Source organism: Lactuca virosa, chromosome 1 (genome assembly GCF_052849685.1).
Source record: "Lactuca virosa cultivar CGN04683 chromosome 1, Lactuca_virosa_CGN04683_v6, whole genome shotgun sequence".
Classification (NCBI taxonomy): domain Eukaryota; kingdom Viridiplantae; phylum Streptophyta; class Magnoliopsida; order Asterales; family Asteraceae; genus Lactuca; species Lactuca virosa.
Window position 1 is genome coordinate 192,730,324 of NC_136426.1, and position 14,505 is coordinate 192,744,828.

The window sequence follows — 14,505 nt, forward strand, 5'->3', positions numbered from 1 at the left end:
TTTTTTTTTTTTTTGAACCGGCGAATATATTACAGAAGGTTGCACTAGCAAGTTGCTAGTGAAGCAAAAGAGTACAAAACGAGGAAATGAAATAAGTTAACAGGGGATCGCCATCTATACCTCATCCGCATGTTAGCGGATAGTTACACCATAAATTCCAATTTAAGGCTCATTTGTTTGTTCTCTGTTTTATCCAAGTGAATAATACCGATTTATTGTTATTCATTATCTTCGTCGATTGACTTCTATGATTTCTGAATACTCTTTCGTTTCTTGCTTTCCATAGACACCAAAGTGTCTCATATTTTATAGCATCAACTACTTTTTTTCTTTTGGGCAGTGTCCCCATCTTCTGTCCCACGCCAAAACATCACGGACTGTTGTACAATCAAGGGTTGAATCCGAGACTCCACACCATTGTGTAATCAGAGTTTCTTGATTTGTAAATAACTAAATATACTCGTCATTTTATTTATTTATTTATTTTTCATTTTAACATGATTGTTCAATTATTTAAGACACAATTAAGACTAAAGTAACGTGAACAAAATAGTCCATTAATTTATTAAAAAAAAATCAATGTCATATTGTATATATAGTGTTTTTGGCATTCTTGTTAGTTTTGATGAAGTATGATGGTTTGGAAAGTGAATAGTAGGCACATAACTGATTTTGGATAATTAACTAAGATTTTTCATTTTTGACATTATTTTCTAGACCGAATTAAAACTAATTAAAACTAGCAAGAACAATAGTTCCTTGGTGGAATCTTACGATTCCGATTCGATTTTACGATCACAATTTTACAAACCTGAAAACGATTCTATGTAGAATCTCGATTTTGCAAACCTTGGTTTAATTTTTTAGATTGATACTTTTTTTAGCAAATTTGTTTATAATTTTAGTTGACTGAAAAGACTAAAATGTCCTTATGTTCTCTCTCTCAAAGTAGGTACAACATATATCATCCCTAACCTCAAATTCCAACGCCAAATGATAACTCAAATTCCAATGCCAAATGATAACTTAAGCTTTTATTTTATGATTGTAGTGTTTATGAATTATGAATACTCACAAGTGACCAAAATTCGTCATTTGAAAAAATTAGTGTCAATTAACCATTGTGCACAACCAACCTCGAAACAAAATACAAAGAAATTAACCCAAACAACCATTTATAAGCAACAACACAACAACATAACAATTCATGCCCACTTTCACCAAAAAAGAAACCAAGTAAAAGTACCATTCAACAAAATCCATACCCAAAACATCTGACTTATTCCCAACACTTCAACAACCTTCAATTCTTCAACTTATTCGCGACGACTTAATCCGCTTCAATTTTTCATATTCGCGACGCTTACATTCTGCAATTCAACTTTAAGTGTTTTTAAGTACTTGACAGCCTCATCAAGTACATCAACAGTACTCATTCTTTTACTATTCGGCACAATTCCTCTCAATGAATCCACCATCTTCTTCATTTCGCGACGCTTTCTGTCGCTAACACCACTCGATTTACAAGAAGCCATCGATAAACCAAGCCCGCTGCCCCTGCCCGAGCCCTTTCCGGGCAGCCTCGAAGAGCAAGAATCCGCAGTGTCAATTTCGTCATTTCCATGCGTTCGGGCAGTACTAACCTCTTCCTCCTCTTCATACCCTTCTTCCCCTTCATCTTCTTCATCTTCAAAACTCATTAATATATCGATATCCGCTGAATCTTCTTTCATAACTGATTCAACTTCTCTAGGGGCATTTTCATCATTCCGCGTTACATGGATGTAACCCGGGGCGGGAACGGGAACCGACGGGTGGTACATTATCTGACTACGGTTATCGGTCCGGTCAAAGATAATGAAATTTCTCGGGCAGATTTTCGAGGGTTGAAAGTCAACATTTTGACCAAAGAATGATGTGAATGGAGGATTGGGAAAAGGGAGTAAGTGGTGTTGGTCGCTTTGCATTTTTACTATTTTTTCGTTTTTTTTTTTTAAATTTAAGAAAAGAATTTTAAAAGCAATGTGGAAAGAGCAAATGATGCTCTTAAGTTATTTCCATTTTTTCGTGAATATTTATAAACGAAATTTAGTAGTTTACTAGTAGCCAAGAGACAAATCTTTTTCACTGTCTTCTAATTAAAAAACAACCAATGAGAAGGTGACACCTGTCTATATCCCGTAAGCTTTAAGGGTAACAGACTACGTAATGGGCTTAAGCAACTGACGAAAGTATTCAGCCTGTAATATAAAAACAACCAATGAGAAGGTGACACCTGTATATATAAACATTACCTCATAGAAATAAAAAATAGCAACTTACTTTCATTAATTTGTTTATTACAACATTTAACTTTCATTAAAAAAAGTGAAATGGAGAAAATGAAAGTAAGTTGAGTTAATTATAATAGACAAATAAATGTAAGTAAGTTGCTTTAATTAAAAAGATATATAAAAAAATATAAAATACTTACCTGACAAACTTGCATCAAATTGTAGTAAGCAATGACCCCAACACTCATTTTAATCTTACCAAATTCCTTTAAAACTCGAATTCTCTTTTGTGCAACACCAATGAACATTCTCAGTCCTCCACCCAGTATTTAATAACAAATAAAAAATTGATCACACCACTAAAAAACCAAAAAACTTTATACCCTGCATCAAAAAATAATAATAACAATCTAGAATTAGAAACAACATATTTTAATTTTTTAACCAATACAAACAATGTACCTAACAAGAAAAAAGATTATAACCACAATGTTATAATCCGGTAGATTTTTCAGATTACAATGGTGTCAAAATGTTATAATAGAAAGAAATGAAAGTAAATGATATATAATACAGAAATAAATGAAACTACATTGCTACATAAATGTAATAAGTTGATATTATAGGTAAAGAAATGTAAGTGTAATATTATTATGAGTTATATAACAAAGAACCATATACCTAAGAAATCTGAGTTTACAGGATAACACGAAAGAACACCACCAATGGCAAACACTTTCCGAAGTAATTAACACCCAAAGCCGTCCAAGGCATCTTGCTTTTCTACTTTAAAATCAAATCATATGATAATCCCCACGCCTAAATCTGAAACGCCATAACCAAAAACTCGATGTTAGTTTCAATTATGAGAATAAGAACACATTATTCGGATTTACAACCACCGAATTCAATCAATATCGGAAAAAAAAAATAGATGTTGCAGGGGAATAGAAAAAGATACAGAACAACTCATGAACTCAATCGGATCAATTATCTTCTATTGATGATTGCGAACAGAAAAAACGATCTAACTAAGATGAGTTCACGAATACACAGTGGTTTCAAGCAAATTTGCCACAGATCTGAAGAATAAAGCGTGTAGATTTAGCGGATAACGGAGAAACGAACAAAAAGCTTCTGACGTATATTATATAATGTATTCAAATTGTATATACAGATCTTCATAGCAACAAACAAACTCAAGGAAAAATACAATTCGATAACAAGCGAGATCCATAAATCAAAACTGTTTCACACGAAATCTAAATAACACGAGAGAACTTGAGCTAAAAAATCAGTACATAGTTACATACCGATATCAAAATTGGCACAAAATCAAAAACGATCGAAGCTTTGTTGACAAAAAGAAGCTCGAAAGATCTTTAATTTCTTATGCAGGTGTATAGAGAAATGGAAAAAAAGAGAGATGATAGAGGGGATCTAGAGTGGGTGTGGTTTGATTTTGTGGTGGTTTTTTTTTTGGGGTTTGTTGGAGAGTGTGAAGGAAGGATGAATGTGCGCCGTTGGATTTAATTTGGAGGTGGGAGAAAAGCTTTACGCGTATCGCGGTGGGTGAAAGTCGCCGTTGGATTGGGATATTAAGAGCATGCGTGGGGGACCCACAAAGGGTTTGACAAAATGCAAATTCTGTGGAGTAATCTCTTGGGATATGGTTTTGTTTTGTAAGCATGTACTGGACTAGTACCAGTCCTTTTTTTTGCATACCATGACACGACACTGCTACTATGCCTTGGTAAACTCTTTTTATATGTTTGTGCATGGGTTAAATGATTGTTTATTTATTTAAATAATAATTGTGTTTTATGTAATTGTGGTCTATTTTATAAATAAAATATGTAATGTTTCTAATTGTTGAATTGTTCAAAACATGTTGGTTAATGTATAAAATATAAAATATTGTTATAAATACAAATGTAAGATGCCATTGTTTAAAATATAAATGTATTTGATTAATATTGAAGGAAAACTGAATAAACTAATCAATATAAATTAGTGTTTTAATAATAATGATCTTTTTTTTTATTTGGAAAATGACCACCAAGTTTGTATTACAGCATTTCGAAGTAGCAAAGTTTATTTGGGAGTTGATGGTGGTTGTCGGGATATGACCTTCGAAATTTGACACTCGGACATTTCAGACTAAAATGTGTGTTCCGGATTTCAGTCTTGAATGTATGGTAATTCCAGAGTGCTAAGTATTAGGGTATTTCTATTGCATTGTTGCTCGCTTTTGAGAAAAATCTACTTATCTACATACATATAGTTTTGTGACACTGAAAAAATGAGTTCATATAATCAGTATTTCAGAGTCTATGTTTATAGTGGAAGGCAATGGGAGTGAATCGACAGATTAATGATATATATTGGTCCAGACTACACCTGTTTTGGTGTTGATATAACCACTAATATCAACTTCTCTAAGTTGGTTGATGTTATGGGTGATATTTATATATCCTTATTTTATTAAATCTAACATATTAAATGCGTACTAAAATCTTAAATGGACCAAGATCTTGAGCAAGCCAACATCTTGGGGCTCCGATCGTATTTTTTGTGTTAATGTATGCATGACTAAAGACTTATCTCACAATGCATGGGCTAAGTCAACTTAGCACGTGGTCAATAAGAATAGACGTTGAGTCTTCTCGAAAAACCTGGTCAAACAAGAATAAGGGAAGATCCTGGATTTTTAGGAGAGCTAGTTAGTTAGCAAATGTATAAATAAAGGAGTTGATATCATTCCACGTACATTCACTATGGATAACACACATACATTTGAGCACTCTCATTACCTCTCAGTCATACTACTCACGATCAACTTGTACTTGTAACATTTTTTTTATTTCTAATAAAAGTTCTAAAGGCATAGTAACATTTGTCACCTCTCGAGGATTTATGCCAAAGATCCTAAAGGATTAAGGTCTTTCCTCGTATATTATTGTGTTTTTGTTCTTATATTTATGTTTACACTGATTTTTTCTCAATTTGCATTACTTTTACACGAATTTTTAAGCATATTTATATTTGATTACATCTAAGGCAAACAATATTTCTCTTGGGATACTTTATAGCATCTTGACCTTTTTGAACGTCTTATTGTTCTTTTCGATATTTTCTACATATTTACGAAATTAACATTATTAATTGTCCAACTTTACAAACATAGATCTTAGGTTTTGAAGCTCTTTATCTTGAAATCTAAATAACAATGGTTTACTTTTTTTTTTTGTACTAATTTCAAGATCTTCGGCTAACTCAAGATCATCGGTGTCGTCTAAAATCTTAAGCACAAGATAAATCTTCTTTTTAAAATCTTTATCTAAAACATCACACCACACTTACTAATTTGGTTACAAAATTACTTAAATCGATTTTTGACCAAAACAATTTGGCGTCATCCGTGGGACGAGAAGTGTTATTACCTTTTTCTTACAAAGCTAAACCATACTCAAGACTTGAGAATCATAGGGTTAATGCTCTGGAATATGAAGAGGAAGATGAGGATTATCCTAAGATATTTGATTAAATGTTTCTATGCCAATGTTTCAGGTCTACTTTACACAATGCAGGATCTTGGGGACAAGGCATGATGGCCTAGGAAAAATGACAAGGCTTCTGGATGGAAAGATAAATCAAAATAATGTGCTTATCACGAAGATTTTAGGCACCTTACCGAAGATTTATTTTCTCTCAGAAAATATATTAGCTACTTGCTAAGTAAAGGTCACCTACAGGAACTCCTCGGAAGAAAAAAGGACAAGATTGTAACGTCCCAATTTTCACAACAAAATTTTCAATTTTTAATTCAGGGGGAAGAAGCCATTTATTCAAGTAACATCATAAAAACCATTTTTTCCAAAAGTTTACATTCCAAAATCAAAGTATGGTCATAATAACGGAATTACAAAATACGAAGTTGTCGATGTGTGTACAATCACGCCTTCGCCTTCCTACGATCATATGAAGTACCTGAAACATTTAATCCACAATTATAATTCGAAGCTTAATGAGTTCTCCAAGATACCACACATCATAATATACAGATAAGCCTATAAATATTAGCCTTCAGACCTTGAGTGGTCTGCCCCTCTCGCCTTCATCATAAAGATGGTCCACCCCTGGTCTTCAACATAAGGCTGATCCACCCAAGTATCTTGGCCTACTATACAAAGCAGGTTCGCCCTCAACTCACCATAATATATGAAGATATATATATATATATATATATATATATATATATATATATATATATATATATATATATATATATATATATATATATATATATATATATATATATATATATATAACATACAAACAAACAATCCAACAACACAGACAACTGTCTAAACTAATCTACATGTCTAACAACTCATTAAAACATGTTCACATCATACAAAGAGTCCATATTGCACTCCACACTACAACTAAAAGATCACCAAATGAACGTATATTTGTATGTAATCAAAAATAAAATAGACAGTTGAACAGATAATCTTACTCTAAAACCGCAACCAAACATGAAACATGCAAGAAAGCCTAGATCAAGAGTTCTTAGGCTATCTTACATGAAAACAAACAACCCTTGCAACATTCACTACGACGATCAACAATCCTATTGATACTCTAACCAACCTATCACTACTCCCATATATCATATCATGCAAGGATGTACATCGTAACACGTAATATAGTGAAGAAACTCACTTGAGCTAAGCAACAAAATCTCAACAACAACCTCAACAACAAAACAGCTAATGCAAGCTACTTAATGCCAAACTAGAACAACCCTTTATTCAATACCTAGTTCTACTCAAGTTTAATCAAAAGTCTAATTGGTTAAAAGTCAATGGTCAACGGTCAAATTCAACAGTCAGACCAATACATCGTGGCAACCAATGATCGCTTCGTGGCAGCTACACGACAGGACAATCACTATCGAACCCCATGACTGCGTTATAGCCAACCACTCACCATGTTGTGGTGAGCATCCAAAATAACTTAATGTATTAAGCACTTAACCCTTAATCTGTAGAGCTCAAAAGCTCAGATCTAATGACTCTAATGGTCTTAATGGATAAAGTTCCCAACTTTATCCATTCTCATGCCTCAAATGCACCCAAACTATAAACCTAACTTCAAAGTGATCCAAGATACATGCTTAACCTCAATAAGGAGCATGCAAACACATATTTCCTTCAACACTCAAGTCCAGGAGTCACTTAGGTTACTTAAATGGTCTAGGAGTTGCTCAACTTCAGAGATATCTAAGAAAGCGACCCAAAACCACCTAAAAGGGTACATAAACTTAGATTTAGAAAAGAAAAGATCAAGGTTTGAACTTTATACTTCCAATGACTTAAAAATCCGAAGTAGATGATGGATCTAAGTTATCTCCTTGCTTCATTGCACCAAAATGCAGTTCCTTCCTCCTCAAGCTTCACAAGATCAAGAGAACAAGATCAAAAACCAAGTATGGAGGCTAGTGTTTGGGAGGTTAGTGTTCTTAGAGGATGGGGGCTGCCAAATGAGGCAACCCTAGGAGTTAGAGCCTTTAAATAAAGCTCAAAATTTGCGGTCTACGGTTTTGAACCCAGTCGCCACCGCGTTGTGGCCAACCATGGACCATGTCGTGGCTACTTAGATAACGCGTGTAATTAAAAGGCATAGTCGCGTCGTGGTGGTTCTCCATCACCACACCACGATCAGTCAAACAAGACTTAAAATAATGAACTCAAAAGAATAATACCCGATATATAGATGTTACACTTCTCCCCCACTTAAACTGGATTTTGTCCTCAAAAATCTGCCTAGAAAAGACATCTCAAATGCAAGGCATATCGTCCAAAAAAGGTAATCCAAACCCACATGTCATTCCACCAAAACTAACCACCCGAAGTCCATTCTAAATACCCTTGCTTGAAAATGCAGAACTTAATGTTTCCATAAACACCTTAAACTCTTAGGAGAGATTTAGTAATCACTAAAACCCCAAAGTCATGGAGAACATCCATTTGAGCAACCCACTCGTGCACTCAACATGTTTTTCCCAAGTCCATATGTAACATCCCGAATTTTCAGGTATTTTAATATTCCTTGTATCTTTTTCATAAATGGCAATTTTGGTCCCTAGAAGTAAAAGTCTCGTGGAAGTAGTCGTACGCAGGGCGTATATAGAGAGTATGTGTAGCGTACTCATGCATCGTGCATGATCGTGGATGTCCAGCTAGTACGCTGGGTGTACGTATGGTACGTCGGGCGTACTAGCCTAGATTTCAAACCCTGATTTTAAGGGTTGCCCTTATTTAAAGAACATTATGTCCCATTTTGAGCACCCTTATCAACCTCCAAACCCTCTCTAAAACCCTAATATCAAGTAATGTTGCTTGTGAGGTGAGTTTTCCTCAATGTACTTACGGGTCGAAGGCACCAAGGCCGTCCCATTAGATTGATATCCTGGTTTACCATATGTTGCTATGTTGTAGTGATCTGTTAGATCTATATCCTGGTATATAGGATGCTGTGTTGGATTAGGTGTCTAAGCCCATAACTATATTTGGTATGTACTTGACCCGATAGTAGCATGGTCCTTTTGGGTTGCCTTCATCAAAGCAACTTGACTGGATGAATTATGGAGAAAGAGGTTAATTATGATTTATTAATATATTATGGGAATAATATATTAAAAGAGAAATCATATTATTTAATTGATATTGGTCAAGAATTAATTTAGAATTAATTTTGTGGTCAAAAGAGATTAACTAAATTTAGGGGACTGATATTGTAACTATAAGATAGTTGCAAAATGGGATGAGGATCTCTTAGATAAGAGATGGACGAAATCTTATGGAAGTCCATAAGGATTTCGTCCAAAGATAAGGTTCTGGAAGGATCTTATAGGTTGCTTAAGGCTTAAGCAACCAGATTAGGTATTTGACTGAAGCCCTAATTCTTCAGCTATATAAGGAACCCCTTGGGCACGTAAAATTGGCCACTTGAAACCCTAAGAAGAGTTCCAGCCGAAAATTAATATCCCTAGCCTCTCTCATATTCCTCCAACTTGCTCTTGGTGTTTGTGATCGATTAGAGGTATTACACTTGTGATACTAAAGCTCTCAAAGGTTGAAGATCTTCAAGCTACAAAGAAAGGTATCATTCTAACTTGTTTATTATGTCAATTTCGAAATACGCATGCTAGATTAGGGTTTACAAGCTTTGGATAATTATTGCATGTACAATTAGAAAAAAACTAGATTCAAAGCTTTAGGGTTTGCATGTGCACCATAAGATTGTTGTTATGCTCAAAACCCATCAGTGGTATCAAAGCCTAGGTCGTTTTTTCTATTGTATTTGATGCATAGCTTAATTGTTCTTAGCTGGAAAATTCGAAAAATATGCTTCTGACTGATGAACTCGTCGAGTCCACTGATGAACTCGACGAGTCCAAAGTTCGACTCGACGAGTCGGCTCGTCTGTTAGCAGATTTTGTCAGGATTTTGACTAGAATTGGATTGAGATAATTACAAAACACGTTTTTGACTGATAAAACTTGATTTTTATAATATTGTAATGATTATCTCCATCCAATTAGAAGATAATTGTCAAACTATAAGATAATTATTAGTTTATATGATAAAGATAATTATTTGTATTATTTGATGTGAATTATCTTGCCATAAATTGTATTAGGTCAAATTTAGATAATGACAAATTATTTGATTAATTAAAATTATTTTAATTTGATCTAGAAAGGTTTTGAAAAGTTTCAAAACTTGCCTTCAAGTTTTGGAATTTAAATTTTAATTAAAAGGTTTTAATTTTTTGAAATATTTAAATTCTAAACCCTAGAGTTTTAAAAGTTTAAAATTCAACTCTTATACAATTATAATATAAAAGATTAATTATTATATATATATATATGTATAAGATAAGTCAGTCTTACCGTTAGTAGGCCTCATTCACGAAGCTGGTCCATAAAGGTGTTTAAGGAAGCGGCCTGTAAAATGACTGTCATTGGGTATCCACTCTTACCCACCGCACTCTTGACTAATGGAGGGTCATTAGCCGAACGGGTAGTATAGCACAAACTAATTCCTCATTAATAAGTATAATGATTTTATAAAGTAACTAAATGTTTTTATAAATTCCCAATCTTAGTTACTTTAGGAAAAATGTGAAAATGATGCTATTCCATGACATTGCACTTTGCACCTTGCCAAGTCGTTAGTGGAGCCTGTGTGATTAACCGACACACTAATTTGGGACTAGCAAGGGTGGAAAAGGGTAGCTCGATGTTTATCATAGATTAATGGAGGGTGTGTGGTTAACCGGCACATTAATTAGGTGATAAATGACATCCAGAGTACCAAGCACATTTGCATGGTTATTCACACCTTGTTTGTGATCCTCGGTATCCCAGTCACAAACTTGAAGGGCATAATCAAAATTTAAACATGCCATTGAAAAGTTCAATGAATCTCAAAAGAATCTAGGAATTTCAATTCATTTAAAACTTAATTTTCTTTTTCGTTTTTCATGGTGGAATTTGGTAAATCGTCATTTACCTACCTTCAAATTATTTGAAATTAGATTACGGCATCCCTCTTCTGAATTGTAAATAATTGTGTTGGCTCCTAGCCCTAATTTTTCATTTGGGTGTTAAATTGGGGATTCTTATCTAATGTAAACTTTGTCTCTTTTCTTTTTCAGATGTCTACCTCGAACAACAATGCTTCTGGCTCCAACCCTTCTGGCTCATTCTCACTCATGATCTTATGTGGAAGGGTGATCTTTGATGGAACCAATTTTAATGATTGGATCCGCACTATTCGCATGGTCACCCGCTACGAGGACAAAGAGTATGTTCTCAATAAGGAGCTGAAGGAGATCGACCACAACACTGCTACTCCTGAGCAAATCGCTCAATATGATGCTCATGAGAGGTACGCGACAAAGGTGTCGTGTATCATGCTCGCGACCATGACTGTCGAACTCCAAAAGTCCTACAAGGACTTCTATCCCTATGAGATGCACCAAGATTTGATGGAAAGGTACCATCAAAGTGCAAGGAAGGAAAAGTACGCGATCATCACCTCCATGATCACTACAAAGATGAAGGATGGAGAGTCCATCACCGCCCACTTACAAAAGATGAAAAGATTCGTTGGCCGCTTGCTGAAGTTAAATGTGAACTTCGACGAAGAGTTGGCCATAGATATCATTCTACACTCTTTGCCTCTCTATTATGATCAGTTTCGCATGACCTATCATATGAACAAGGAGGAGGTCACTCTAGCCAAGCTCCAAGGCCTTCTGTGAACTGCTGAGAGTAGTTTGAAAGGCAAGTCTATTGCATCTACTCCTACTGTTGCTTCCCCTGTCTTGGCAATTGGACAAGGGAAAGGGAAGAAGAGGAAGGCTCCTTCTAAGAGCCACAATGGTAAGCCCCATGATGGATCCTCTTCTAGTGGGACCAAAGGTGGTTCTGCGACTCCCTCTTCCAATCCGAAGGATGCAAGGTGCTTCTACTGTCACGACAAAGGGCATTGGAAACGAAGCTACCCGAAGTATCTGCATGACATCAAGGATGGAAAGATAAAGCCCACCTTCGCAGGTATTTACACTATTCAATCTAACAACTCGTCACATGCTATTTCTTGGGTCCTTGATACATGATGTGGTTTTCACATTTGTTCTGATTTGCAGGGTCTAAGAAGAAGTAGGGATGTGGAGCATGGGAAGATGAACCTGATCATGGGGAATAGGAAAGCGTCACCTGTCACCAAGATTGGAGTTTATTCTTTAATTCTTAGTAATGGGTTAGGTTTAGATTTTAATGATTGTTGCTACTCGTCAGAAATGGCGAGAAACATTATTTCTTTTCATGGTTTGTACAAATAAGGTTTTAGATTTTCGTTTAATAATGAAATTGGTTCTATTAATGCTTTCTTGAATGGTACTTTCTATTTTGAAGCATTGCCTTGTAATGGAGTATATGAAACTGTGAATGTTGTAGATAACCTAGGAAATATTGTGTTGCACATCGATTCATCCAATGGTTTGGACAAAGCATGCTTGTGGCATTGTCGTCTTGGACATATCAACAAGAAACTCATAGCCTAACTCTAAAAGGATGGAGTATTGGAGTCATTCGCCCTCAAGTCGAATGACACGTGTGAATCTTGTTTACTTGGAAAGATGACCATGTCACCCGTCATTGGTACTTGTGAAAGGGGTGAGGGTTTATTGGATCTCATACACACGGATGTATGAGGGCCCTTTAGATCCACCATAAGGGATGCGAACCGCTTCTATGTGATTTTTACTGATGATTATAGCAGATATGCGTATATCTATTTGATCAAGCACAAGTCAGAAACCTTTGAAAAGTTCAAAAACTTTAAGCAAGAAGTAGAGAATCAGCTGGGCAGGAAGATAAAGATGCTCTGATCCGATCGAGGTGGTGAGTATCTTAGTATCGAGTTCCACGAATATATTAAGGAATGTGGCATCGTTTCGCAATTGAAAGCCACCTAGGACACCACAACTTAATGGTGTGGCTGAGAGGCACAATCGAACCTTTGTTGGACATGGTTCGTTCCATGATGAGTCCTGTTTCGTTACCTATCTCATTCTGGGGGTATGCCTTAGAGACTGCCGCCCATATCCTTAATCTAGTCCCAACTAAGAAGGTTGCCAAAACACCTCACGAGATATGGACAGGGAAGGTTCCCTCGTTAGCACATATCAAGGTTTGAGGTTGCGAGGCTTTCGTAAGACAAGAGACTCACGACAATCTCGAACCTCGTAGTGAGCGATGTATTTTCATCGGCTACCCACATAAGTCTTTTGGATATATCTTCTATATACCGAGTGACAATGTTCTCTTCGTTGCAAGGAGAGGTGTCTTTCGCGAGAGAGAACTCATATGCCAAGAAGACAGTAGGAGGCAAATTGACATTGAAGAGCTTCAAGATTCAAACGATGAAGGAACCTCTAACACTGGCACTTAACCCGAAGAGGAAACTCCTGTTGAACCGATTGACGAGTCCCTACCTCTTAGACGTTCCAGTAGAGTTAGCGTTCCACCAGTTTTGTATGGTTTCCATATAACAACTAAAGGTGATACGTTTATTAGTGATAGTACACTAATAAATTTGGATGAACCTAACAACTACAAGGAAGCCATGGCAGGCCCAGAGTCTGCAAGATGGAAAGAGGCTATGGACAGCGAGATTCAGTCCATGTATGACAATCAAGTTTGGAACTTGGTTGACAATGTACTAGGTCGTAAGACGGTCGGGTGCAAATGGATCTTCAAGAAGAAGACCGACATGGATGGGAAAGTACACATATATAAGGCGCGATTGGTTGCGAAGGGATTTACTCAAACTCCCGGAGTTGACTATGACGATACCTTCTCACCAGTAGCGAAGATTAAGTCTATAAGGGTTATTCTAGCCATAGCTGCATTTCATGATTATGAAATATGACAGATGGATGTCAAAACCGCTTTCCTAAATGGGAAGCTGGCTGAAGATGTTTACATGAGTCAGCCAAAGGGTTTTGTCGATGCGAAGCACCCTAATAGAGTGTGTAAGCTTGAGAAATCCATCTATGGATTAAAACAAGCAACCCGCAGATGGAACCTTTGTTTCGATGAGAAAGTCAAAGAGTTTGGTTTTTCATGAAGAGAGGATGAGTCATGTGTGTATGTCAAAGCCAGTGGGAGTATAGTTAGCTTTCTCATTTTGTATGTGAATGGCATACTGCTCATAGGAAACGACATCCCAACCTTGCAGGAGGTCAAGTCCTGGCTTGGGAAGTTCTTTGCTATGAAGGAACTCGGAGTGGCTGCTTATATTCTGGGGATAAGGATATTGAGAAATAGGAGTAAAAGACTAACAGGACTTAGTCAAAGTACTTACTTGGATAAAGTGCTGAAATGTTTTAGCATGGAGAATTCCAAGAAAGGGGAATTACCAATCCAAAGCAATACCAAACTAAGTAAGACTCAGAGTCCGAGTACCGATGCTGAGACAGCAGAAATGAGTCGAGTACCTTATGCTTCTGATGTTGGCTCGATCATGTACGCTATGACATGTACTTGCCCTGATGTGGCCTTCGCTTTGAGCATGGTGATCAGATATCAAGGGAATCCTGGTAGAGCTCACTGGATTGTGGTAAAGAACATTCTTAAGTACCAGCGAAG

At 36.1% G+C, this 14,505-nt stretch overlaps 1 protein-coding gene across 1 annotated transcript; it reads right to left on the reverse strand.

The window, feature by feature from the left end:
• Positions 1-1,094: 1,094 nt before the first annotated feature.
• On the reverse strand, positions 1,095-3,725 carry LOC145163553 (transcription factor bHLH144-like). Its single transcript, XM_079082384.1, has 4 exons — positions 3,587-3,725; positions 2,955-3,098; positions 2,474-2,657; positions 1,095-2,240 (listed from the first exon to the last, which is right to left on the reverse strand). The coding sequence occupies exon 4, from the start codon at positions 1,965-1,967 to the stop codon at positions 1,341-1,343; it is 627 nt and encodes a 208-aa protein (XP_078938510.1). The 5' UTR covers positions 1,968-2,240; positions 2,474-2,657; positions 2,955-3,098; positions 3,587-3,725; the 3' UTR covers positions 1,095-1,340.
• Positions 3,726-14,505: the final 10,780 nt, after the last annotated feature.

Excerpts from the sequence above, each read along its gene's own strand:
- LOC145163553 (XM_079082384.1), bottom strand. The coding sequence starts at position 1,967 with ATGCAAAGCGACCAACACCACTTACTCCCTTTTCCCAATCCTCCATTC.